Source organism: Drosophila virilis, chromosome 5 (assembly GCF_030788295.1).
Source record: "Drosophila virilis strain 15010-1051.87 chromosome 5, Dvir_AGI_RSII-ME, whole genome shotgun sequence".
Classification (NCBI taxonomy): domain Eukaryota; kingdom Metazoa; phylum Arthropoda; class Insecta; order Diptera; family Drosophilidae; genus Drosophila; species Drosophila virilis.
Window position 1 is genome coordinate 11,446,914 of NC_091547.1, and position 26,369 is coordinate 11,473,282.

The 26,369-nt window shown below is 39.1% G+C and overlaps 2 protein-coding genes across 9 annotated transcripts; one reads left to right on the forward strand and one right to left on the reverse strand.

Moving 5' to 3' along the window:
• Positions 1 to 269: 269 nt before the first annotated feature.
• Positions 270 to 24,368, forward strand: ITP (ion transport peptide). 8 transcript variants are annotated; one of them, XM_032435700.2, is made up of 4 exons: positions 6,647 to 6,746; positions 8,791 to 9,104; positions 20,414 to 20,631; positions 21,032 to 21,206. In XM_032435700.2, the coding sequence occupies exons 2-4, from the start codon at positions 9,084 to 9,086 to the stop codon at positions 21,177 to 21,179; spliced, it is 387 nt and encodes a 128-aa protein (XP_032291591.1). In that variant the 5' UTR covers positions 6,647 to 6,746; positions 8,791 to 9,083; the 3' UTR covers positions 21,180 to 21,206. The 8 variants fall into 8 exon arrangements, with proteins under 8 accessions (XP_032291592.1, XP_032291590.1, XP_032291591.1 ...); XM_070209563.1 differs by having other exon boundaries at positions 6,650 to 6,923; XM_032435701.2 differs by lacking the exons at positions 6,647 to 6,746; positions 8,791 to 9,104 and adding an exon at positions 270 to 350 and having other exon boundaries at positions 21,032 to 21,194.
• Nurf-38 (Inorganic pyrophosphatase Nurf-38) lies at positions 24,194 to 26,331 on the reverse strand. Its single transcript, XM_032435697.1, has 6 exons — positions 26,100 to 26,331; positions 25,531 to 25,649; positions 25,064 to 25,459; positions 24,834 to 24,988; positions 24,668 to 24,777; positions 24,194 to 24,390 (listed from the first exon to the last, which is right to left on the reverse strand). The coding sequence occupies exons 1-6, from the start codon at positions 26,314 to 26,316 to the stop codon at positions 24,359 to 24,361; spliced, it is 1,029 nt and encodes a 342-aa protein (XP_032291588.1). The 5' UTR covers positions 26,317 to 26,331; the 3' UTR covers positions 24,194 to 24,358.
• Between the last annotated feature and the right edge of the window lie 38 nt (positions 26,332 to 26,369).

Genomic DNA, 26,369 nt, shown 5'->3' on the forward strand with positions numbered 1-26,369 from the left:
AACCGTAATCATAGTCATAATCATAATCATATGACAGACGCACACACACACACACACACACACGCACACACACAGAGAGACAGAGAGATGTATCTAATTTATACAGTTGTCTTGAGGGCGCTTTGTAATCAGCTTCAGCAGCCGCGTTTTATGCAAAAAGAAGACCGCAACAACCACTCCCCACCCCCTCCCCTCCAACACCACTGTTGGCTTGTAAAGGGGACTATATAAGCGGCTGGGCCAGAAGTTTCGCAAACATTTTGGCACAGTTTGCAGAACCCGGCGGAGTTTTGGCCACAGACAGCAGTCAGTTAAAAGAAAAATAAACCCAGTCAAAGGCTTACAAAATGGTGAGTGCGAATCAGATCTGTAAACCACATTTGAAAAACAACTAAGAGTGCTCGATTCGGGTATGCCCGATTAGAAGATACGCTGTTGTTGTTAAAATACTAGACGTCCGTTATCAAATAATCAAAGCTCTAGCTTTAAGAATGCACTTTCGATATATATCGATACTTATCGATGTCATAGAAACGAGGCGATTAATCGATGTTTTGCAATAAAGTTGATCTTTTCGTGCACTGGCAAGAGCTAGTTTATAAATTCAAGTCTGGCCAGTTCCTAAAACAGGAGGAACTATTATACCCTTTCTGCGCATGCACACTGGGCTAGGGTATAATAATATGCGATCGGCACTTGGGTAATCTTTGAGCTAAGCCCAGCTATTTTTAGACGCGCAGTTTCCATTTGCAGCATGCACCAAAAACGGGTTTGATTCAAATGCCAACAAGCCGATCTATAATTGCAATCGAAATGAAAATGCAAATGGAAGTGGAAAATGGAAATGGAAATAGTTAGAGTGTGCAAGTACAATGTGTGCATAACGGCAGTTCACAATGGAAAGCTTGGCTCGAAATAGTGTGGCCAGAGTAGACAGCTAATGTTAGGATATACTAAATTTTATTTATTAATTTAAGCTTTGCCATATTTTTTAGTGCAGTGAAAGATCGCATCGGCTGCCCACTAAAATAAGAATCTGGCTTTCTTAAATGGCAGCAGTTTAATCTGGTTTGTTGGCTTAAGTGCCCATCACGAGACAGAGTCACGAATTTAGATACAGATACTTTAGTGCCTGGCGACCTTTGCTGGGGTCTGTCGCTGCCCACTCTCTCTCTCTCTCTCTCTCTCTCTCACTCTCTTGAGTTTGTGTTTGGCATTTTCTTACTTTGTGCCTGCTAAGTATTTATAATTTGCGTGTGCGACGCTCATTTAGTCAACGTCTGTCCATATATCTCAAGAAAATACGGCCAATTAACTGTCAGCGTGGACGCACAGCCGCCCTACCGCAATCCATGCAACTGCAAGGGGGGAAGCGGAGGAAGGGGGGCACGTGCAATAGCAAGTGTTGCATTCGGTTAGCCAATTGCGTAATCAATTCAATCGTTAATTGAAGATTTCTTGTAAATGCAACGGGATTATGCTAATATCTCAATGCTTATAGAAATAGATATAGATATATTCATATTTCTTATAATTTTATACGCCTCTCAAGTATTGCAACATTCTGCAATCGGCGTCCGATTGACAGAAGCTCAGACAACACGTCTGACCGTATCTCGGTTTATTGAATCATACTTGTGCTACATTACAAGTTTGTTGACACGCTGACGTATACGTGATGTGCACACACACACACACACACACACAGGTGAGGTGAGGTGCCCACCATAGATGATTTACATGTATTACTAACAAAATATACGAACCGCAGGGCAAAGCGCTAGCGTAAATCTAATTGTAAACAGGCGTTTAATTTATATGTATGTATATATAGCTAGATGGCTTTGGTTACGGTTATATTTAAGTCCGGGGCTGTCGCGTTGCCGCCCCAAAAACGGAAATGGGCAATAATATGCGACGCAGCTCAAACTATTTTTTTTTTTTTTTAATTTTTTTTAACATATATTTTATTTTACACGCTTTTACATGCTTCGCGACAAGCCACGGCGTCGTCAACTGAAGGTGGCGGCGCTGCAAGAACGCCTGGAAAGACACTTCTTACACTAACAGCAGCCCAACTTCTGTATACCCTACATAGCTGCTAGGAAAAGTTAAAGCTATAATATCGCTAGGGATATACACCCCTTTAGGTAGTTCAAAAACTCTTCAAATCTAGTCGAAATGTTCAATATAAAGCCTACTTTTGGGAATTAGAAAATTTCGATTTATACGAGTGTAATATTTTACAAAGCATTCTTTTAAATATACTAAAAAATTCTCTTTACGCTCCTCAACTAGCTGAAAATATGCTGCACCATAAAATTACCTAATTAAAAGTTCCAGTTATTGCATATGTTAATATCGTTTATTATGGTAGATTTTTAAAATTAGTTTATAAGATTTCACATTGTAAGTGGCATCTCATAGTCGTGCATGGTCACACTAAACATTTCCTTGCTCATTTATGCTCGTGACGCGTTTTATTTTGGTGAGTCGAGTGAATTACAGTTACATGCTTCAATTTCAATTTCAATTCGTGCATTTGTGTGTGTGTGACTTAAGCAGTGGCGTAGCTTGAAGGGGGACTCGCTCCAGACTCGTTCACTGCTTTAGTTGGCAGCCTCTGACTGGCCAGTGTTGCCATGCCTCTGTGCCAATGCATTGACCAAAGTTGGGCACACACACACACGCACGCAGTTATCAGTGAGCTTAAAAGGGGGGCGGCGTTGTATTGGGGCCGCAGACAGACACTCAACTCGGGCAACATTGCCGCATATGCTTGCATGTATGTGCGCCTGTAAGTGTGTATGTGTGTGTGTATATCCGCACGATCGTCCGTGTTCCAGTGCTCAGTGCTCAGTGCTCGCTGCTCAGTCCCCCACAGCCAGTCCAACATTTTGTCAATTCATTTTTTGCATTTAGTCTGCTTTCGTTGCTCATGTGGCTTGACAATTTTGCTTTCGACATAAAAAAATATAAGAAAAATGAGAATTTTGTAGTGTTTTTTTGCTTTTTTTTTCGATATGGCGCGTCGCCTTGGCATATAGCTAGATATAGGTATACATACATATGTATATACCCATTTCTATATAAGCCAACAAAGGTATTTGTTTTTGCGTCCATTGCAGATATACTTTGGCTACTTAAAAATATATGTGCATATATGTATATTATTATATATATATTTGAATATACATATGTATGTATGTATGCGTGTGTACAACTACAACTGCATGTGGTACAGAGTCAATTGTGAATTATCAGTGACAACGTGAGAATTGTGCGGCCCTTGTCCAGGGGCGACAGCTTCGATATACGCCGCGTATCAATTATGTGGAAATATATTTACAAAGATACATATGCATATGTACGTATGTTTGCCTGTGAGTGTTCATCTGTGTCTATGTGTTCGTGTGTGTGTGTGTGTGTGCGTGCGTGCATATGTAAAGCAATTTCGATGCCCTGGCACTGAATGTCACTAAACGCGCCAACCACTCGCATTGCGTGCGAATGTTACACACAGTCACACAGCCAGTGTGTGTGAGAGAGAGCAAGTTAACCCAGTGTTTCTCCTTCTTTGCGTGCGTGTGTGTGTAGATCAGCTTCGCAATCGCAGCAGCGGCGGCAGCAGCAGCAGCAGAAACCGCACGTCAAACAAACAAACAAACAACAATTTACATTCATTCATTGCGCGTCGGCATCATTGTGAACGATAACGATTGTGATTGCCGCCTCTGGTGATTATCGTCAGTTCTGCCACGCACCGAGAGAGGAGAGCAGCAACAGCAGTGAGAGTGATCGCGTGTGGAACAAAAATACCAAACAAAAATAAAAAGAAAAAGAAAAAACCCAAATCGAAAACGAAAACGAAAACGTGAAAGAACCAAATCAGCCAGAGAAACGGCGCAAGTTGTTCGTGTTGCTTTTTTGTGCTGTGTCATTTCGCCTGGCCACGCCCATCTATGCCGCCTAGGCCGTATCAACGCAACGCACACAAAGATCTAACAAAAATCCACACAAAATGGCGATAAACTCAAGCGCCAGAGAAACGCCCCAGCGTCAAGTTTAAAACAGAGCAAAGATAACAACTAGCTAAAAAAAAAAAAAACAAAACCAAAAACAAAACAAACAAAAAACTCGACCAAATTTGTATGCAACAAAACTTTGCCACAAGCCAAAGAGCAGCAGCAGCAGCAGCAGCAGCAGCAGAGAAACTCGCATCGAACCCGAAACAAGCGCCTAAGGTAAGCGACCCTTCGAATTCGACTTCGAATTCGATCTTCGCCTGTTTGTTGTGCATATTTGCATATTTGTTTGTCAGTTTATTAACTTTTATCTCACCCTTTTTGCGGCGTTTTTGCATTTCCATTCGCTTCGCAAGTTCAACTTTTGTTTGTTTGCCGTTTGTGTGGCCCAGTTTGAGGTTAATAACATTGATATCCCATTCCCACCCCTCGCCCCAACGCTGTGTCCACTTTCCCAGTCGCTTATTTACAAATTTAAACATTTTTGGGGGTTTTGTTGCTGTTGTAAAGAAATGGTTACAAGGTCAATTGTTTGTTGAGCGTACGTACGGGTTTTTGTACGGGTTATGCCCGTGAGCTGGCATATATTTGGTTTCATTTCATTTCAATAACGAATTTTTCGGCTTCTTTGCCGCAACACACACATACACATACACACACACGCACACATTCGAGCACACACGCACGCAGACGCAAAAGTGTTGTTTACCGTAATTTCCGGTTCCGTTTTGCAAGTAATGCGCGTCTGTGTCTGTGTGCGTATTCAATTTATGAGCATGAGAACTTTTTTTTAAATTCGATTTTACCGTAATTTTGTGTTTTTTCTTTTGATTTAGCTATTTTTGCCAAGGAATTAAAATTGATTCAATGTCAGTCTGTTCTTCTAGCTTTTATTCGGGGCTTTTTTAGGTACACCTGAGAATATCCCAGCAAAAATTTCCTATTTAAGAGCCTGATTCAATTTCAGTCTGTTCCTCTAGCTTTTATTTGGGACTTTTTTAGGTACACATGAGATTATCCCAGTGAAAAATGTCCTATTTAAAAGCTAGCTCATATTTGGGACTTTTTTAGGTACACATAAGAATATTCCAGCGAAACTGTCCTATTTTAAAGCTAGCTTTCAGTTAGGACTTTTTAGGTACAAATGAGAACATTCCAGCGAAAATTGCCTTAAGAACCTGATTTAATTTCAGTCTGTTTCTCTAGCTTTTATTCGGGACTTTTTTTTTAGGTACAAATGAGAATATTCCAGCGAAGTTTTCCTACTTGAATTTGATTAATTTTTCGAAATTCTAGGAAACTTTGGACTTGTGTTTCTCTTTTTTCCACTTTTCTGCGAACAATATAAATATGTATTTGGGCAAACTGGAAATTATAATGCCATAATTGGAGTGTATGGACGTCATAGAGTCTCCTCTCTCGAATGAGTAATAAATCAATCGATTGAAGCTAGCCAATAAACTAATCTTAACTCATGCATTAATTGCCCTCGGTTGGCTTATTCACAATAATTATATCGAATGATGATTTAATTAGTTTAATTGCTGGAACGTAATCGTAAACATGCGGCATATATTATTTTTATATATATATTTTTTATATTCGCATGACGATTCAAACACGCCCACCTGCTGCTCGCTTTAGTATACAATTCTCTGCTTGAAGGGGGGCGGGACACGAGAGGGCGATCTGCTATTTTTGGCTGCTTATTATATGCCCAATTAAATGGAAATTAACACAGTGCCCACTCACAACACGATTGTGAGTTATTTTTAATTTTGTGAACTTTGCATGCAGCTTTTCCGGTTACTAAATGCAATTGGGAACCTGAACTATTCCATTGGCACTTTCCATTGGAGAGTTTCAATTGTTTTACAAAATTTCCCTCACATTCCCAATTAGATTGTCATGTGTCAGCAGCGGAGCGTGTGCTAGATTGCATGGATACCCTGTAAACTGAGAGAACATTCCAGGCACATAACAGCCTAATAGTATGCAATGTTAGTTTCAAATGTACATTAGTTTAAAGGAATTTGACAACAATTTTCCCAAACATTATAGTTGTGTTAGCACATTCAAAATAAGCTAACCCTCAGCATGTTTTGATTTATAGGGTATAACAATAGAACGCACAGTTTGTAGTTTTGTGGCAATTATATGTTGCAATTATTGCATCGATTAGCAATTAATTACGTCAGATACCTGGGGGAACAGAACAGATCCTCAGCGAGCGAGAAGGCAACAGTTACAGTTGCACCTTATGCCGGCAGCAACAAGTGGTCCGAAGAGAATTAAGAAAACACGCACACATCACAAAGCGAAGAGCGGGCGAGAGCGTGAGTCACAGAGAAAGAGCACTTAACAGCGCGTTAACAGCACACTGTTGACTCAGCAACATTCGGCTGCAACCTTTTGCACAGAAGCGCGCGCGCGCAACATGTGCCCAAGAGGCGCAGAAAATCAATAAGGCATTCGTGTTAAGTTAACATGCAGGCAAACACACACACAACAGCCAACAGACAACAGTCAACATTCAGCAGCCAAACAATGTTGCAGAGGTAAGAGGGTCGCTCTCAGAGTTTCTCACAAGTTTAGTATAAAAAACAAAACCGGATTGCCGAGTGCAACAGTTTCAATCTGAACAGCGTGGCGAGCAGGTCGTTTTCCGAGAGACAACTTGTAGCATAGATATCGAGATATTTTTCTGTTTTCAAAGATCATGTAAGCACGCAGCCAATACACGTATTACAACGAAAGGCAACAAGTGCAAGCAAACAAGTGTCACTTCAAATTTTTAACATATTTAGTGCAAAAATAAAAAAAAAAAAATAAAACAAAACAAAATTGTTATTAATTAATAAAAAACACGTGCAATTTAAAAGAGTCTTAAAAAAAAAGGTGAAATAAACATTTGAAAAATTGTTACGTTAAATAACAAAACAAAACACAGCTCGATGCAGGTTCAACTTTTGGGCCGCAATTAACGAAATATTAAAAAAACAAAATTAAGTCATAAAATAAACCAAAATAAAGTTGATGTCTTGCGTGAATGGTGGAAAAGTACCGCGCGAATAATTATTGTTACGATTATTATTATTATTATCATGATTGCTCTTGTTGTTGTTGTTGTTGCTGTTGCTGTTGTTGCATTATGAAATGTTAAACTGGGATAAACAGGCTCTTTAACTGTAACTGAACAAAAATACCAAATTCGAATTTAACAAAATACCAAAATACCAATTGCTGCTTATCGCGACGTTTTAATCTGTGCGCGCAGGTCGCGCTCTCTCTCTCTGCCTGTGTGTGTGTGTGTGTGTGTGTGCTGTATTTAAAAGGGGACTACCTGCTGTGCCACGGCCCTTGCGCCTGCGCCTCGAGCATCTTGTCAGTTGTGTCGTCATCTCTCATCGATATCCATAACCAAATCAATGCCGACCGGCACAAATTGTCGTTGTTGTTGTTTTCGTTTCTTTTGTTTTTTCATTTTTTTTTCTTGTTGTTTTTCGCATTATGCTGCCACCTTGCCGCACACAGGCCACACAGACGACGCTGACGCTGCATCTTTGAGCCACGTTTCCCTGTGCGGCCGCTGTCGCTGTCGCTGTTGTTGTACATTTTTGACATTATTTCTTTTCTTTTTGGCTCTGTTGCCATGAGAGGGTGCGCCAACAACACCAACACACACACACACACACACACACACACACCAACACACACACACAGGGAAGACAACTTTCGTTGATATTTTATTGGGCGATGATGTCATAAGTTCTTATTGGTGCGTGAAAAAAGCGGCGACTGGTAAAAGGGAACAGGCAAGCCGGGCCGGGCATAGGGACAACGCGAGAATGGACGGGCATTCAGTTTATTATTTTTATTTTATTTTTTTTTTTATCCGGAGCGCGTTTCCTAGAAATCAAAATTGTTGGCGCGTTTTGCCAATATGCGCGTTCCATTCGCGTTGTTGTTGTTGCCACACAAATGCGCGCTTGCAACAGGAAATATATATATTATGCTTAAGCACACAACACATACACACACATACACACACACGCACACTTGCATTTGTATTTATTTTTTGCACACAAACACTTCCGACATTTTAAATGCAGCGAGCGAAGCGATCGGACCGGCTAAATAAATCAACATCAGCAATAACCAACAACAACAACAACAACAGTCGCAGCAGCAGCAGCAGCAGCAGCAGCAGCAAAGAGCAAGCAGCAAAAGCAGCCATGTGCATGCGCCCAGCCAGCCCTCGCGCTCTCTTTCCGTGCTCTTGCTGCTGCTGCGACGGCGGCGGCGGCGGCTGCAGTCCAGCCGTTAAAGCGCTCAATGCATATAAATGATTTTAATCAATGGCGTTGACGTCGACGTTTACGCACACTATGCCAGCACAGAGCGCAGGCAGTGCTGCACACACACACACGCACGCACATTAATAATAATAAATGACAGCGATCATACGAGCATAACAAATTCCAGCAATGCGTATTTGGAATGCGCATTGGAAGGGCAGAGCGCATTCACAATTGCACAAACTCTCACAGTTAACTAACAGCGAAAGCTGCCGATAACATTTTGATTAATGATTTGCACTGTTATTAGCTAAAAAGCTGTAAAAAAAAAAAAATAGGCAACTGTAAATGTAAATGCAAACGATTTGTGATTAATCAGTTTGACAGCTGTCAGACGATCGGGCGATCACAACAACAGCAACCGCAAATCTGATAATAATAATAATGGCCATAATATTTATTTTTAGAAAAACTTATAAGATCCCAAACAAACAAAAGCTGCGGCAAGTCAACTTAAAACAATACAAAAAACAAAAAAAAAAAACAAAACTTAACGAAACGAAAATAATAAATCAAACCACAAACGGTAAAAAAAAAAGGAACAAACTGTGTTACAAGTACTTAAATAAACAGCAAACACAAGTACTTAAAGCAACTAATTAACAGCCAAACAAATTTACAAACATTTTATTGTTAGTTTAACAACAACAGAAAAAGCAGAAAAAAAATTAACATCAAATCGAAGCTGTCACTAAAAACCATGAAGAAGCTGTCACTAAATGTGAGTATCAAACGTGCTTGTGGGAGTTGTCTGAGGGGGGTGGATGGGGTTCAATATGGTATGGGAGGGGGGTTAAATGAATTACTTGTTTAATTTGCACAACATGCTGTTCCAAGAATTATTCTGCATCCCAGAACTTTATACATAAGTATAAAAAATGCACTTTTTTTTCAAGTTCAGCGCGTGAAAGAGCAACAAGAGATTTTCATTGAAGGCTCCACAACTCGATCTTTGGTCTCGCTGTGTGCCTGGGGCACATGTTAATGAACTTGAAAAGGCCAACGTAATGATGATGTTGCAAGCTGATGCTGATGCTGCTGTTGATGATGTTGCGGCTGATTGAAATTGTTATTGAACTGCGGCAAATGCTCAAATTAAAGTGCGCATGAATCAAACCAATTGATGAAAGATACTTTTGCGCAATTTCCGCAGAGTTACTTTTTGCGTTTTTAAACTCTTTATCGTTCTACGGGTTCGATTTACTTCATTGGTTATCGAACAATCGATCCGCGGTTATCGATAACTTTCGCGAGAGATTATCGAGATAAGATCAAGCTATCTTCCACTGTTGGGCTACAACTTGCAGGCACTAGAATCTAGGGTTTGAACCCGCAACCTTGTTGTTTGGCTTCGCTTCATGTTGATAAATAGGTTTTCATATATTTGCTTGTGGTTGGTTTTTTTCCTTTGAAAGATATTTATATTTTGTAATAAACTATTTCTTACTTAAATTGCTTTTCCTATGATTCAAGCAATGCACTTTTCTGCTTCCTGTGAAATATATATAACTTTTATATATGGCTAAAGCGTGGCATTTTGATCTGACACACCTTGTTCTAAGAATTGTTTAAGACTTGCGCAAATAAGCAGCTCGCAAGCAAATGTTATCTGCATTTTATTTATTTTTTTCTTCCTGTAACTGCGACTGACCTTGCACGTCGCCGGGCTTGGATTCCTTTTTTTTTTTTTTTGTATTTTATACCAGAGAACCCAACCCTAATTGAATTCGGCGATAAATCTTGCTTCGTTTAGCCGGATTCTTGTGAAGGCACGCGCCGCCTTCTCCGTCGCCTTAGCCTAATTGAAAAGCAATTGTGCCGCACTCAAATGATCCTCCACAGGCTGCTTATATGTATGTGTGTGTGTGTGTGTGTGTGTGTGTGTGTGTGTTTGCAACACGATAATGAAGTTGTGGCAGGCGCTTCAAAAAGCCGACGGCAATCAAGTGGACTCTGATGGTTAGCAGCGGCCGCACTCTGAGGTTAATGTGTGGCAGAAAAAGATACAAAGATACACAGATACACAGATACAAATGCGACTGGCACGCTTTGATGTTGCCAATTGAAAATCGCCAGCAAGAAGAAGAAACATGCCATATATCAAAAGACAATATGCATATGTTTTCCATATTATTATAAGTACTCGCATCCTATATATATATATATATATATACCTACTCCATATATACCATATAGAACATCTGCCAGCTGCAGCCTCTGACAGACTTATTTTACAGTTCAATGCCCCGATAATGCGCACAGCGAAATGATTTTACATATTCGATTTGATTTGGCATTGGCAACAGCCCATTTTATGGCTCTCTATAACTAAGTATAATATTATAAGCTCACATGCTCTTCGCACTTGACACTTCGTTTAGTCAGTTTCAATTAGCTCTGGGCTTATCTGCTCAGTACTTATCTTTATAATCTGACGCACATATCCGTGACTCAATGTCTGGGCGCATGGCTACACAGCGAGAAAAAGTAACTAACTTTGTGGCGTTGGCAAATATGCTTAAATCAAGTTCAACAATGCTTGATTCAAGCGCCTTAATTCTTATTTAATTCTCTAATTTGGCATAATTATAAAAAAGATATTTGCTGCAAGAAGTGAATTTTCTTAAATTAGATTCTAGAATAATTCAGGTTTTACTTCTTTTAAGACATCTTGATCTTCGATTAAGCCAAACTCAGAGCTCGAGCCTATTTGAGCTTAATTTAAGCACATCCACTTTTCGCGCTGTGTAATTAATTCTCTAATTTAGCATAATTATGCATAAGATATTTGCTGCGAGAAGTGATTTTTCTTAAATAAGATTCTAGAATAATTCAGGTTTTACTTCTTTTAAGACTTCTTGATCTTGGATTAAGCCAAACACAGAGTTCGAGGCTATTTTAACTCAATTTCTCGCTGTGTAATAATTATTTAATTGTTATCATGGCCAGATCAAATCATTTTCAAATTGGCTGATGCAACAGTTTCTTATTTTTGCTATAAATTTTTCTATATATCTATTTTCTGCTTTTCTGCTTTTCTGCCATTGCCAGCAACATTATTTTTATGGCGTGTGTGTGTGTGTGTCTGCGCATTAAATTGGCCTTTAATGGCCATATATCAACTATATCAACTATATCTATAGCCAGCCATACGTATTTATGCTGCCAATGAAGCAATTAACTGATTTTTATTTTTATTTTTTATTGTTATTATTGCTGCTGCTGCTGCTGTGCGTCGTAAAAGCTGAACGCGTTCTTATGTCAGGCTGGCAAATGAAATGTTGTAATATGAGCCCATAAAAAATATTAACAATCAATTGACAAAAGTGCCATTAAAACAGTCAAAAAGGGGGGCCTGTCACAGGCGAAACCGAAAACGGCAACAATAACTGCACAGAGTGCTCTATTCGACAGTGCCCGACTAGCAAATACCCTAGACTCAAACGGCCAGCCCATCTATCCATCTAGAGATATGCCATATTCATTCTGCTTCTAAAACTCGGTACTCATTGTCCGATCTTTTTGTAACTTGCAGAGCTTTAATAGGGCATACAAGAGTTGAATATACTAAAGCGTTAAGCTCTACCTGCGCAAATATAGTTAAATAGTTAAATAGTTCTAAGCCGTCTTTGATATGCCAGAAATTACAGTTCAAGTTTGGTTTATCTGAACAAAACTGAGAATCTATTTACACCTTAAAAGTGAAATACTTTTAATCTCTCTTTAATATAGCAGAGGTTCAAGATTGGTTTATTTGAACAAAACTGAGAATCGATTTTTAGCTTAGATTGAGAAAATGCAATTATATATTCTGTTCTTGTTCTTGTTTCGCCAAGCGGAAATGCTCGACTTGCAGTTGGACTTGATTATATCAGCAGCCATTTTACCCTTTTTCAAACTATTTCAATGGGTTCGGGGCATAAATTATTAATTGTTACTTTTGCCATTATAAATCCAACTGAACAACGTCAACAAGCTGTGGCCTGTCTCTCCCCCCCCTCTCTAGTCTTAGCCAGCAACAACAACAACAACAACAACGACGACGGGTTACCAAATAAGTCGCACACAATTTACAAATGTTAATGATTGATTTTATGTCATGTAATCGGCTGGCAAACTAGTTTGCAGTTTGCAGTTTTGCAGTTTTGCCGTTTCTTTTTTTTTTTATAATTTTTCCAACTTTAGTTGACGTCAAACACGGCGCGACACCGCGAGCCCCCCCCTCCCCTCTTGAACGGTGCAAGTTTTGGCCTTTTATAGCCGCACTTGACGCTCCGGCGTCACACATTTCTTCCGTCCTTGGCCGTAGCAAATACACTGAATTACTGCTGATACCCTGTAATTAACTGGCTCTTGATATGCTTAACGTAGGAGTTGAATATTTTGAGTAGAGCAGTCCAAAAGAGCTAGTCGAAGGGTATACAAAACTATGGCAAAAGAAGTATAAGTAAAACGTTTCTGCTTTGCGTAATTAATACCCTGTAATAAGCTGAATATTGATATACTTGACGTATGCATTGAATATAACCAGCCAGAAGAAGTGTAAGACAATTCCTTTTGCAGAACTGCTGGAAAATGGGAATTTCCCTATAACAGATACCCTGTAATTACCTAATATTGAAACGAATGATAGAGCTTTCAAAAATGTTGAAATGTTTGTTGATTTATTTCCGAATGCTTTCAAGCACAAAATATACTTTAGATCCAACTACGAGAGAACTGGATTGAAGTACAGTAAAAGCTCTGATGACGAACAACTCCAGCTATTAAAAAAAGCAGGCCAACAGCCCAAAAGTATGCTATATTGCTATTCCACAAGGAATCGGTTGTAGTTAATCTAATACCCATAACTATAACTATATAAAAAATAATCAATTATAATAAATTGATTGTTGTCTAAATAAATTCATTTGTTTTCTAAGCTTAAGATCACTTTGTCTTTAATCGCAGCTGAATTCAGGCCTTTGTAAGTCAAGCTCTGCTCACATATGCACATATATTTATATATATGTGTATTTATTTAAAAAATACATTATCACGTTATCATATTATCAGATCATTATCTCGTCCACGCTTTTACACACACACACACACAACACCTAATGGGGCCAAAGACTTTAGCTGCAAGCCAAGCACAAAAAAATATGTATATTTAAAGTAAAACAAAAATTCTCATGAATCTTTTTATTGCATTCAATCGAAATGTGAATTGATTTTAATTGTGTGTGTGTGTGCGTGTGTGTGTGTGTGTGTGTGTGTGTTTGGCATTTCTCGCATTCTTAGAGTACACACAAATCTTGTGCATTTGACGCATTATTTGTTTGTTTCTTGTTAATTCTTCTGGTTCACACGTTCAATGGCCGTTTATTATAATTGCTTTGGCGAACGTGTGTGTGTGTGTGTGTGTGTGCACTTTGTAGCCGTGACTCACTTCCCGTTTCCGTTGCCTGACAGCATGTACAAGCAATACAAATGTTAAACACACACACACACATGTGTGTGTGCTTAAATAAATTGATATCGAGCATTTGTGGCATTTTCTATTTGCTATTTAAAATATAGGTCGCCATTTTTGATTGCAAGCCAACTTGTGTGGGTGTGTGTGTGTGTGTGTGTGTGTTTGTTTTTTGTGTGAATGGTTTTTGTGGGGCAGTGTTGTAAGTTGCCAGAAGAAATCAATTTAATAATAACACTTTAAAGAATTCCAATTAACAGTGTCGTACAAATGACAGCACTGTTAACTGAACATTTACAGCATGTGAACAGCCACGCAAACAGAGATCCTCTGTTATGTTAAGCTAATTGTGCAGCTTAACAGCCACTCAATCAGAGATCATCTGCTGCTTTACAGTATGTTAGGATAAATGTGCAGCTTAACAGGCACCCGAACAGAGATCCTCTGTTATGTTATGTTAAAAGAAATCTGCGGCTTAACAGACTCTTAATCTGAGCTCCTTGTTTGCCATCGCCATATAATTTGCATTGATTTTGCATTTCGATATCGCTGTCATCACCTGGCCACTTAATCAGCTTACGTCTTATTCCGTATGCCCAAAAATAAATTCCTTACTGTTGAGTTAACAGCTGTACGCCTAATGGGCCTATATAGAGGGCCTTAATGCTTAACGAGTGCGGTTCGAAAATTTATGAATTTCAATTCAAATGCACAAAATTCAATATCAATATAAACGATCGCTAAAGCTTAATTATGTGATTTATGCGAGCTTTGAGCAAACAGCAGCAATAATGAAAATTGGCACAATCAGCGGCCGCAGCCCGAAATACTCACGCAAATAATTTCCTCAATGGACTTGTTTAATTTATATATATATACATATATATATTGGTATCAATATGTATATTTGTATGTATATCAATGTATATGCATTTGCTGTGGTACAGTGAAACCTGTGACACGCTTCTCTGCGCTGCAAACTACTCGAAACTTGTATTTCGTATACGTATTTGTATTCATTCCATTTCGCATTCGTCTGTTTTTATTTTATTTTTATTTTTTTTTACGGGGCATTTGAAAAACGAGTCAAAACCAGTTTTTCGGTTCTCCATGCATGCTAAATTGTTTTGCTTTCAATTAAACTAATAAAATGCCAATTGTCGTATATAGCAAAAAAATAAAATACATTGACTGTGTATGTCTGTGTGTGTGTCTGCCGTGTGTGTGTGTGTGTGTGTGTGTGTGTGTCGAACGGTCGCCTAACTGGCTGGCAAAGCTGTAACTGACGCCGGACTCGGCTGGCCAGTGAATGCCTCGCTCGACTCTTACCAATCGAATCTAAAATCAGCCCATCTATTAGATCTATTATCATGCCAGTTCAAAGTCAAACGCGGCGTATGCGCAATGTGTATAAAACTGGAACAATTAGCAATTGTACAGTTGCGTTATTTGTAGCTTGTCTCAAAGCTGCAATTAAACTAAGAGACCAGCTAAAATTCATATTTGATTGAAAGTTTAAGCTAAGACTAAGAATTCCTTGCGTATTTAGATATATTCTTAAAAATATCAGAATTCAGTATTCATTCTATGAGGCTTACGGCTTAAGAAAGCAAGAAATTAATCTTACATTTTCTTCTTTCAACTTGAAAATAGTTTAAAATTGTTAACTAAAAGCTGAAATTGGCCCATACGAATAATTTAATTTTAAATATAGTTTAGAATATCTAAAAATGAAATCGATATCAGATGATAAATAGAACAAGAAAACACAGTTATTCAATTTGTGCGCAAAGTCTTTCTCTGGGGCAAAACAATTTACAGCAACAAGCAAAAATTCTCAACTAGTTTTTGCGGCACGTAAATGCATATTCATATGCGGTAAACGTCAACGTTTTCGCCGCCAGGCAAAGATCAAGCAGGACACAATTCCAAAAACAAAATATAAAAAATAATAAAATAAAACGCTTATAATAATAAGAAGATAAACGTGGTCGTTTCTTAACGGCTTTCGGCTTGATTTGGCTCGAATGATAAGCGTCCAGTGTTTTATTTTATAATGCATATCACGTATACGCCTCGCTGTTCCACGCTGCATTTATAATGAGTCTGTGTAAGTGTGTGTGCGATCACACACACACACAGACAGTTGCATGCTTAAGTTGGCTGGCGGGTTGGCTTCGGTTCGGTGCGGTTGGCTGCGTTTGCCTTCTCAACAGCGCCAGACTCGCTGTCGTCGCTGCCTCTCACAAATGTGTGCACGTCTGTGTGTGTGTGTGTGTGTGTGTGTGTGCTGATAAGAAAAAGACAACACCAGCAGCAGCGGCAGCAGCAGCAACAGCAGCAGTTGTTGTCTGGCAACCTCAACAGTTTTGCGATCTTCAGTTTTATTTTTGTTGCCAACAAAGTGGATTGCTCGCGCGGGTGTTTTGTTTGGCATTTGCTAACACTGCTCGCTCTTATTGTTATGTGTACAATAATAATAATACACAGGTTGCTGTTAGCTGTTGTTTGCACATGATTTTCAACACTGTTTAAACATTGACGAAAGCGACCAAAAAACGAAGAAAACAAGTGAAAAAGCAAACAACTTGATAAAATACTCAAACACACACACACACACACACAGAGGAGTGGGAGAGAGAGAGAGGAAGAGAGAGTGAAATAGTTGTGTGTTGCCAGAGATATATATATTTTTTTACGATCTATTACGAAACGTGCAACTATTAATCTTAATAAATACTAATTGGATACAATACGCGCACGAGGCACACGATCAATCCAGAGAGATCAACAACAACAACAGCAATTCAGCAGCCAATTGATGCGCGTCATGCAGCTTGAACGTCACAGCGACGGCGACGGCGACGTCAGCGCAGCTGGAAGCCATAGAAAAACGCATCAAAAGCAGCAGGCAGCAGCCAAAGTGAGCGAAATTAATACACGCACACACTCACACACACAGTTAACATACATATGCATGCTCATCCTATTCCTAGCGCTGTTAAACGAGCGCGCAACATTCACAAACAGACGCCGACACCACCTGCCGCCATTTTGCAAATGAGCTGCTGCTACGGCTGCTGCTGCTGCTGCTGCTGAGCTGAGCTATTAATTTGATGCCAAACAGAACTTAATGCATATTAAATTGCATATTAAAATGCGCCTGCTACAAGCGGTGTCCAGTTGCAGCGAAATGCAAATGCCGCATGTCTAGTCAATTAACAGCACCGTTTACCGCAGGCGCAACGGCCAACAGCAGCAGCAGCAGCAGCAACAACAGCAACAACAGCAACAGCAACAACAACAGCTTGCAACTGCCAACAATTCGCTGTGCCAGTTTATTTGGTACCAAGCAGTCTCGCCATGTCTCTGTGTTTATGTTTTTTTTTGTTTTTCGTTTTTGTTGTGGCCATGGTACCATGCAGTCTCGAGAGCTGTTTTAACAACTTGGGTGGGTTGTTTTAACTGTTGCTCGCAAACATTAAATGTTTGCGTGCCTTGGCTGTATTTGTTTCTTAGATATTCCAGTAGCAGCTCTTTCAGTCTTTAACAGCATAAGGATAAGCTTAACAGCAAACTTTTAACAGAACTCATTGCGCTGTAATTGGCTAAATGTAAATGCAAATTAACAGCACAATTAACAGCACAATTGTCTGGCTAGCTTAACAGTTAATGGCAACAAATGTCGTAGCACGCTTGCGTAGCCAAGCGTTAAGTTGTGGCACCTGCCACAAATATAAAAATGTATAAGTATTGATGCAACCTGCATGTACAATGCACGCGCTTGTTTTTCAGGCATTTCATTGTCACTCATTGTCAATTCACAGTAAAAAATCCATATAATAACAGTTAATTGCGGCGATAACAGGGCGCATTCCAGGCCAAATTTAGGCGCCCCGATAAGGCCCACACACACAGACAGGTGGATATTTGCTTAAATGTTTATCTCTAATATAAATGCCACCGTCTCACCCAGCGGGAAGAGGTGAGAGGGGCATGAAATTCTTAAAACTATTGCGCACAAAAGAATACAAAATTCGTTATAATTGCTGTTTGTCATTATTTTTGGCTCATGACTTCATTCAATGTCGCCTGGCAGCAGGCGGCAGCTTCTACACACACAAAATCAAAGTTGAATAGTTTACAATCTGGCAAATGGACTTGAGCATGGAGCATGGCGAATTGCGTGGCGTGCGCGACTCGCGCCAATGATTCAGTTATATATATATATATATATATATAAATATATATTTGTGTATTGGCGATCAGTTTTTGTTTTATAATGCGTCTACTTGTATGTATGACAGACAGTTATTTAAATTGATACAAAGCGGCAGGCCGACAAATAAAATCAATTGGCAGCTAATCAAAGCACAATGCAAACAAATTGCCAGCGATGACGATGACGATAAATCGATCGATCGATCCATCGATCGTTCTCTATATATGGCCAATCGGTTCCCGTTCCCGTTCCCGTTCGTTGGCTCCTGTTTGGTGGACAACGATGACGCCATCGGCAACACGCACACATTTACAGCTAACAGCTGCTGTTAGAGCTAAAGCTACAGCTACAGCTGTTGCTCTGTTACGGGCTGTTACTTTATGCCCGTATCGATTATGCAATTTATGCGGCCGGCCCAAAGTGTTAAAAATAAATGCATCGAACTCGAACTCGTTCTCGAACTCTCCGCTTGATGCCCATAAATCGTGCAATTCGAATCCAATTAGCGCAAGCAGAGGTCGTCGTGTGGGTAACGCGAGACAGCGCCAGCTGCTGTTAACACTCCTCGACGGCAATGTTAAGTGTAAAGCCTGGCCGTAGACCATTAAACGAAAACGAAGTGGCGCCATCATTGAAAACTTGCACTTTTTTCCAACACTCTGCAATGTTACGTCAATTATTTATGTGCCCGTATTTTATTTAGTATTTTAATGGCACTCACGTGTCGTGCGGCAGCTGCTAATTATACTACATCTAAATAAGCCCAAAAATAATATATACTATAATATACTATAACTAACTTTTTTTTTTTTGGCCAACTGTTGAGTTGCGCACTGAGCTCGATTTTAATGGCAACAGCATACGGCAGAACATTTGGCAAAACTGATTGATGAACTTTTCTACTTTGCAGCTAGCCATAGACATTTGGCCATAAATCAAATGCGACAACAACAAAAATGCGCTCAACTTAATTGAAGGCATCAACAAGCCAATAAAAAATCAATTTCAATAAACACACACACAGAGAGAGAGAGAGAGAGAGAGAGAGAGAGCGAGAGAGCATATAGAAAATGCTCATAAAGAAGCCAAAGACGAAAATTCGATGAAATATTTCAACAAATTGTTCACATGTTTTTGTTGTTATGCCAAATAGCGACGCTGTGTCTGCTTTGAATTTTCATTCATTTTTCACAAACACACACACACACACACACACATGCACACACAGACACACGTAAGCTGACAAGCACGCGAAATTTTCACACACGCCGCATTTTCAGTATTTTGTTGTTGTTGTTGTCGTTTTTTTTTTTTTTGGGCTTAAAGCAAAACCAATTGGCGCACATGCAAAAACGAAGCGCAATGGAAAAATTTACAATTTTAATTAAATTATTCAATAGCTTGGAATGTGGAATGTATGTCGACGCCGAACGTAATTGAAATTGAAGCGGGCCATGCAAATTGATAAAAATATGCAAATGCAGCGACAATTGTTATTAATTTAATTTAATTTATATTTTTTTGGGGGCCTGTCTGATGGCGCACACACGCATGCATTTATTTATATGCATATGTGTGTGCGTATGTGTGTGTGTGTGTGCTTAGGTGTGACCATGCAATTTGTTGTTGGACTGCGGCTCGCCTTTGAGCCCAGTTGGACTCGTAAATTAGCCAAGTCGACAGATTTGCAAATAATGCAATAAACATTGAAATTGCGCGTTTTATTTATAGAGAGAGAGAGAGCGTGTGTGTGTGTGTGTGTGGACACCTTTATGCAGACGCCGAATGCAGATGGGCAACAGATAAAGCAAGATCAACACGAAATTCATTTTATTTTTAGCACACACTTTGCAGTTGCAGACAGGCTCTATTTATAGTTGCCTCTGGTCTACGATTTACGATCTACAAGTACTCGCACTCTCCCCCCCCTTTCGCTTTGATTACCCATGGCCGACGTCCAAAGCGTCGTGCCCCGCCTGCCAGTCCACGGGCCCTTTTGCGGTTTCAAGGTTCAGCTTGGCCCATATCCATTTACCCAGTAAGCGGTTAGCTGCCGCACGCTAACCAAAGCAGAACTTAAGTGTACCGACACGGGCTATTAATAGCCGGGCCAGACAGTAAATTGTGCTATTTTTAAACTATTTCCGGTACTCGGCTACTTGAGCATTATCAGATCAGAGCGTAAGTATAGCGCTGGCAGAGTTCAACTTCAGGTTGCAGCGACTACGAAATCTAGTTTAAGTGTAGAAATAAAAAAATAAAAAACCAGAGATTTCTTTTATTCTTATATTTAAACTCGTGTGTTTGTTAATTATAAATTTTGATTTGTTTTGTTTTGTTTTCTTTTTTGCAGATGTGTTCCCGCAACATAAAGATCTCGGTGGTGCTGTTTCTTGTCTTGATACCCATATTCACAGCGTTGCCACACAATCACAATTTATCGAAGCGCAGCAATTTCTTTGATCTGGAATGCAAGGGCATCTTCAACAAGACGATGTTCTTTCGCCTGGATCGCATCTGTGAGGACTGTTACCAATTGTTCCGTGAGACGAGTATACATCGACTATGCAAGTAAGTGTTTGCGATCAGCTAAGCCAACGCCCACTGACTAACCAAATCCAAGCAAATTCGTCTAGCAATTGAGATACCCTATTCCTACATTTCCTATCCACTCTTCCTTAACCTCAACGACAGGGTCCAACAACAATTTGAAAGCAATTCAAGGCGCCAAATCGCAAAAAAAAAAAAACAAGAATACTTTTCTTAAAAAATATGACCCTGACATAGTTATACCAAAACAAAAAAAAAACACAGGAAACTATTATATTTCTAAAAACAAATCTATGTATCTAGCTGTTTTCTAGTTTTCTCTTGTACATTCTCTCCAACTATCTATCCATCTATCTATCTATCTATCTATCTGTCTATCAATCTATGCTAGCTGTATCTTCTTTCTGTCTATTTGCTGCAGGGCCAATTGTTTCGCCCATCAAACCTTCGGAGAATGCCTTAAAGTGCTGCTCATCGATGATGAAGAGATTGTACAGCTGCAGCATTATCTAAAAGTTATCAATGGCTCGCCCTATCCCTTTCACAAGCCCGTTGTCTATAAATATTAGATGTCTTATACATTGATTTTCTACTTAATTTCTAATTTGTTAACTTGTGTGCTTCGATTTGATTTGATTTGATATGATTTATTTGAAACTTTCTTGATTTTGTATTATTTGATTTGTACGTTTGTTTGTTTTCTTTCTGTGTGCATTTTAGGAAAGACTGCTTTGATTCCAAATGGTTTGGCGAATGCGTTAAAGTGCTTTTAACACCAACAGAAGAAATAACAAATTTACAACATTTTATAAAAGTAGTAAATGGCTCGCCCATATCATTCAACATGGCGCCGGTTACATAACTCGAAGTGGTTGGTTAGAACCACCACCGAATACCACCAGAAGCCACTCACACGCACGCACACGCACACGCACACGCACACGCACACAGACACAGACATCCACCTATCCGCAGTTACACACGCAGCCACACGCAGCGACACGCACACAGGCACACACACTCACGCGATACACACAACGAAATGGAAGAACAAGTTCAAGAGATTCCAGTTCGCATATGGTTCGTTTCGGTTCGTTTCGTTTCGTTTCGGTTCGGTTCGGCTCGGCTCGGCTCGGAACTTGAACCACACAATCAACAACAGAAACAGCAGCAAGAACAACTATAACAATAACAACAACAACAACGACAACAACAACAAGCAGAACAACAAATTAAATGTTTAACGCCCAAATTTAATTCGTACTTATTTATTACTGTATGCCTTACAGTTTTTACTATATGTGTTTTTTAAAAAACGAATTATTTTAATTAATTTATTGAAACGTTATGCGTTTGTTGTAAGTGAGGGACACGGGAACATATGTGGGGGGGCCGCGGGGGGCAGGGGTATATGTATGTATGTACGGGAACGAGTGCGAGTGAGCAAGCACACACACGCACGCAAGGGGGGAAAAACGGGCGAAAGTACGGTATCAGGGAGGGTGGGGGTCTACCTCTCAGTACCATGACAGCGTACCCCGTAGCCGAAGAAGTATTTATTTCTAAGTATTCTTAGCTTGTTTATTATTGCGTTATGTATGTAAAATAAAAGATCCATTGTTTTTAATATACTTATTTAATGTATAATTATTATTTTTTATATTGTATTTAAAAAACAAAAACAAAAAGAAGAAGAAAACAAAACATAAAAAAAAACTATAAAACAAAAATATATCGCGTATTCCAAGCAGCATTTACATCAAAGGGCAGACAAAAAAAGGATAAAAATACTGAAAAAAGAGAAAACAAAACAAAAGCTATTCACAGACACAAACACACACACACACACACACACACACACAAACACACGCACACACAAGACCGAAAGTATTTTGCAAATGTATTAGATTTTTGTGCTATTTTGTAAAGTTTTAAAACATAATTAGCGTAAAATTTGTTGGCAAAAAGAAAAGAAAACAAAAAAAAAAAAGAAAAATTATATATCCACGAATACATAAAAATATTTAAGCCTATAACGCAATTTGTGCAAAACACAAACAAAACAAAAAAACCTTTGGTAAAAACACGCAAAAGCGAACAGAAAAAACAAAACTGCATTCGAAATGTAGTTGAAAAAAAAAAAAAAAAGAAGAAAAAAAAATTATTAATATTTATGTTAAATAATGAACAAAACAATCGCTGGCTATTTGAGGGCATCCAAAATTGTGATAAATGAAATTAGAATGCGACACTGACCAGGGAGAGCGCAAAAAGAGAGCGCACAACGTGAGAGCGAAAAGGCAAAGAGCGCGAGAGCAGAGAGCGTTCGCAACAAGTGCAGCAGCTGACGTAGATGCTTGGCGCGTTTCCGGCGCGACTAAAAACGCGCGCTTACCGTTTTTATTTTGTGGTACGTTTTCAGTTTGAAATTTCTAATTTTTTTTATATATATGTATATATATATTTTTACGTTTTTGATTTTTGCCATTTGTTTTGTCAAGTGCAATTGCCATTTTGAATTTTTCACCATGGACGAGCGGCCAACAATGTTTTTTGAACGGGCACAAACAAAACAGATTTTTTGTCTTTTGGCTCCACACTGTGTGAGCGGGGCGGGGCGCCTCAAATAAAAACCCCTTCGCACTTTTACTGATCATATTGTAATGCTTGGATTTCTTTGCAATTCCATAAAACAGGCAAGACTGCTTCGGATCGCCGTTCTTCAATGCCTGCGTCGAGGCGCTGCAGCTGCACGAGGAAATGGACAAGTACAACGAATGGCGCGATACCCTGGGACGCAAGTAAACGGACGGACGGGCTTGACTTGAAGGCGGCATAGAGCCATAGCTAAACGCATAATACGAGTTATCCCTACATATATTATATACTCTCTTTCACACACACACACACACGTACTACCGACAAATACAAGAGAACAAGCACACGAGTTAAATTAATCACCGAAAATACGCGAATTACTCTTAAGTGAAAATGAACATAATGAATATATAATGCATAATAATACATAAATAATAAACATACTCAAGTAAATATATATATACATATATATGACAGTGTAACATTTCTTCATGTCTGTTTTTCTTCTTGCTTAGAAGGTTTTGTACAATTGTTTTCGCTTTAGGGAGCCCCGATTTAAGTTTAGTTATTCAACTCTCTTTATATATATATATATATGTATATGTATCACGCCAGAATTATGTATCTTCTTTTATTTTTATTTTATTATTTTTTTTTTTTGGTTCAAGCAAAGGACAAAGCAAACAAAAGAAATGGAAACGAAAAAATGTCTGATGTATATAAAGATAAATAATTTGTTTTTTTTTTTTTTGCTACACATACAAATACCTTACATATATGATATTTTGTAAATTTTTTGCCTATCCTTTAAGCAATTAAGTTAATTTGTTACGTTTACGTTCTAATTCTAATTGCATTGCGCGAAGAAATCCACAAAACACACACATAATTACCACACAGCATATTTCGATATTACATTATATGTACCCTAATTAATTTAAACTTGTTTTGGATCTAGTCGTAAAATATAAATAAAAACTGTATATTTCAAGTGAAGAAGTTGTACCAATTTTTGCCCGCACTTTGGGCTTGCATTAGAGCTTTATTCATTTTTTAAATGTGAGTTGTTTTTCTTTTTTCAAGTTTTACATCGAGTGTGTTGGAATTCAATTGAAAATCTTGGGCAATCTATTCCAGTCGCGCGTGCGGTTCACTTGAGATGTATGAAATGCCAAGTGTCGACTGTAAGACAATAGATAGAAGAGATTTGTTTACAAATTACACAATATTTATTAACAATTACATTTAACAATAAATAAACAATAAACAAGCAAAGCCAATTACAAAAGTGTGCATAGATCTAAAGCAATATTTACAGCAGGACATTTGGTTTTGGTTTGTGTCGATTTGATTTGTCTTTGGGTTAGTATAGCATGCAGAATTGGAATTTGGAATCCAATTTTGTGCTGTGTTTGATTTGGCGTGTATTAAAGCTTAGCGGGAACATAGTAAACCTTACCTGTGTCGACCACTTCCTCGACCTCGCCGCCATCTGGGGCTTCATCGAGTATTTTGGCAGCCTCTTCTTTGCCAATTACGAATTCCGAATGGCGATTGGTTATATTTTGGCTAGAAATGCAATTAGTTTGATATGATATTATGTTATATGATAAATATAAACAAACCAAGCTATTTCCGGCGTGCCCACATTGGACTGATTGATCAGGGTTTGCCAGAACTTGTGCGTCTCCGCAATGATGGAGGTGGCAAAGTCTGCGCTCTTGGCATCTCCATTAAACGCAAACTGATTCTCTGGCTTGCCATCGGGTATTTTGTAAATCTAGGCCAAATTGAAGGCATAGCATTAATAAAAGAAAATAAATATATATAGAATGTAAGTCCGATGAGGAAGTACCTTGAACCACTCGACGGTGGCACGCAGCAGACCCGGAAAATATTGATCTACATCGGAAACATCGTTGACCTTTGAGGCCAGCGGATCGTTAACATTGATTGCAATGATTTTCCAGTCCGTTTCGCCCTCATCGATGAGCGCGATGGCGCCCAGCACCTTGACCTGCAGCACATCGCCGCGTTTGGCCACACGATACCCGATCTCGATAACGTCAATGGGATCATTGTCGCCCTTGCAGCCAGTGGAAGGTTCAATGTGATTGGGATTCTCCCAGGTCTGTGGCAGGGCGCCATAGTTCCAGATGTAGCCCTTGTGGGGAAAACAATTGGCCACAAAACGCAATTTACCCTTCTTGATGTCCTGCTTAATGGGATTCAAGGGCGTCTTCAGGCTAATCTAAAATTGCATTTCAAAACACGCCATTCGAATGTTTATCAAAATTATCTATCGATAATTATGCTATTTACCTCCATTTTGGCGTTCGTCCAACGTGGCACCTCGACGACCATGTTGTAGATGGTCTTCTCCTCGTTGGCGTACAATGGAATGTCGTGCATGGGTGAAATGACATTGCCGCAGTTGTTTTCTACAGCAAATAATATTCAAATAGCAATTAGCAGTTGTAATTTATTTGCGTCCGAAAAACTGAGCACGCAAACGCTTGATTAATTAAAACAGCGAGCGCAAAGGTAGCCACGCTGTTGACAAGTTCTTCAAACAGCAGCTGGATATTGAATTTATGACTCAAATTAAGATATGCTATATCCGTTTTATAATCAAAATTCCATTAAATTTTAAAGTCCACAGGTCGTTCGGCATCAACCGATTCACCTTGTCCGGTGTCACCGGCAAAGCTTGCGCCGGCCGCGCGCGAATTGCTGATAAAGCAGCGTTTTTTTTTGTTTTTTTCTTTCTTTTAATTAACAGCAACTTGTTGCATAATTGTTTATTTCAATAGTTGGCTGCTATGTTTTTATTTTATTTGGGCTTAATTACCTAAGGAGCGGCATTTTTGCGCTCCTTTTTGCATACTTACTGAAATATAGGCTGTAGTTGGGCGAGTTTATGGCGCCTTTTGCAATTGTTTCGTACAGCGGCATTTTTAAGTTTGTTTTCCGTAGACTCTGGATATGTAATTGCCTATAACTGCGGCTAAATGTTACTTCTGACACTGCACAAATTGGCCGGAATGAACGCCTACCTAGTACACGTGAGAAAGCAATATATGAACTCCTTGTAATTTCTGCGAACATTCTGCTTAGCTAGTGTTGCCAGACTTGGTGGTAAAAAAAATACCAAAGAAAAT

What these genes read in the sequence shown, in the direction of transcription:
- ITP (XM_032435698.2), top strand. Translation starts at nt 16,660, where the DNA reads ATGCGCGTCATGCAGCTTGAACGTCACAGCGACGGCGACGGCGACGTC. An exon ending in AGCAGCAGGCAGCAGCCAAA is followed by an intron (nt 16,762 to 20,413) that starts GTGAGCGAAATT and finishes TCTTTTTTGCAG; the next exon opens with ATGTGTTCCCGCAACATAAA. An exon ending in AGTATACATCGACTATGCAA is followed by an intron (nt 20,632 to 21,031) that starts GTAAGTGTTTGC and finishes TATTTGCTGCAG; the next exon opens with GGCCAATTGTTTCGCCCATC.
- Nurf-38 (XM_032435697.1), bottom strand. Translation starts at nt 26,316, where the DNA reads ATGTTCGCAGAAATTACAAGGAGTTCATATATTGCTTTCTCACGTGTA. An exon ending in GGACGAACGCCAAAATGGAG is followed by an intron (nt 25,460 to 25,530) that starts GTAAATAGCATA and finishes ATGCAATTTTAG; the next exon opens with ATTAGCCTGAAGACGCCCTT. An exon ending in CCACCGTCGAGTGGTTCAAG is followed by an intron (nt 24,989 to 25,063) that starts GTACTTCCTCAT and finishes AATTTGGCCTAG; the next exon opens with ATTTACAAAATACCCGATGG.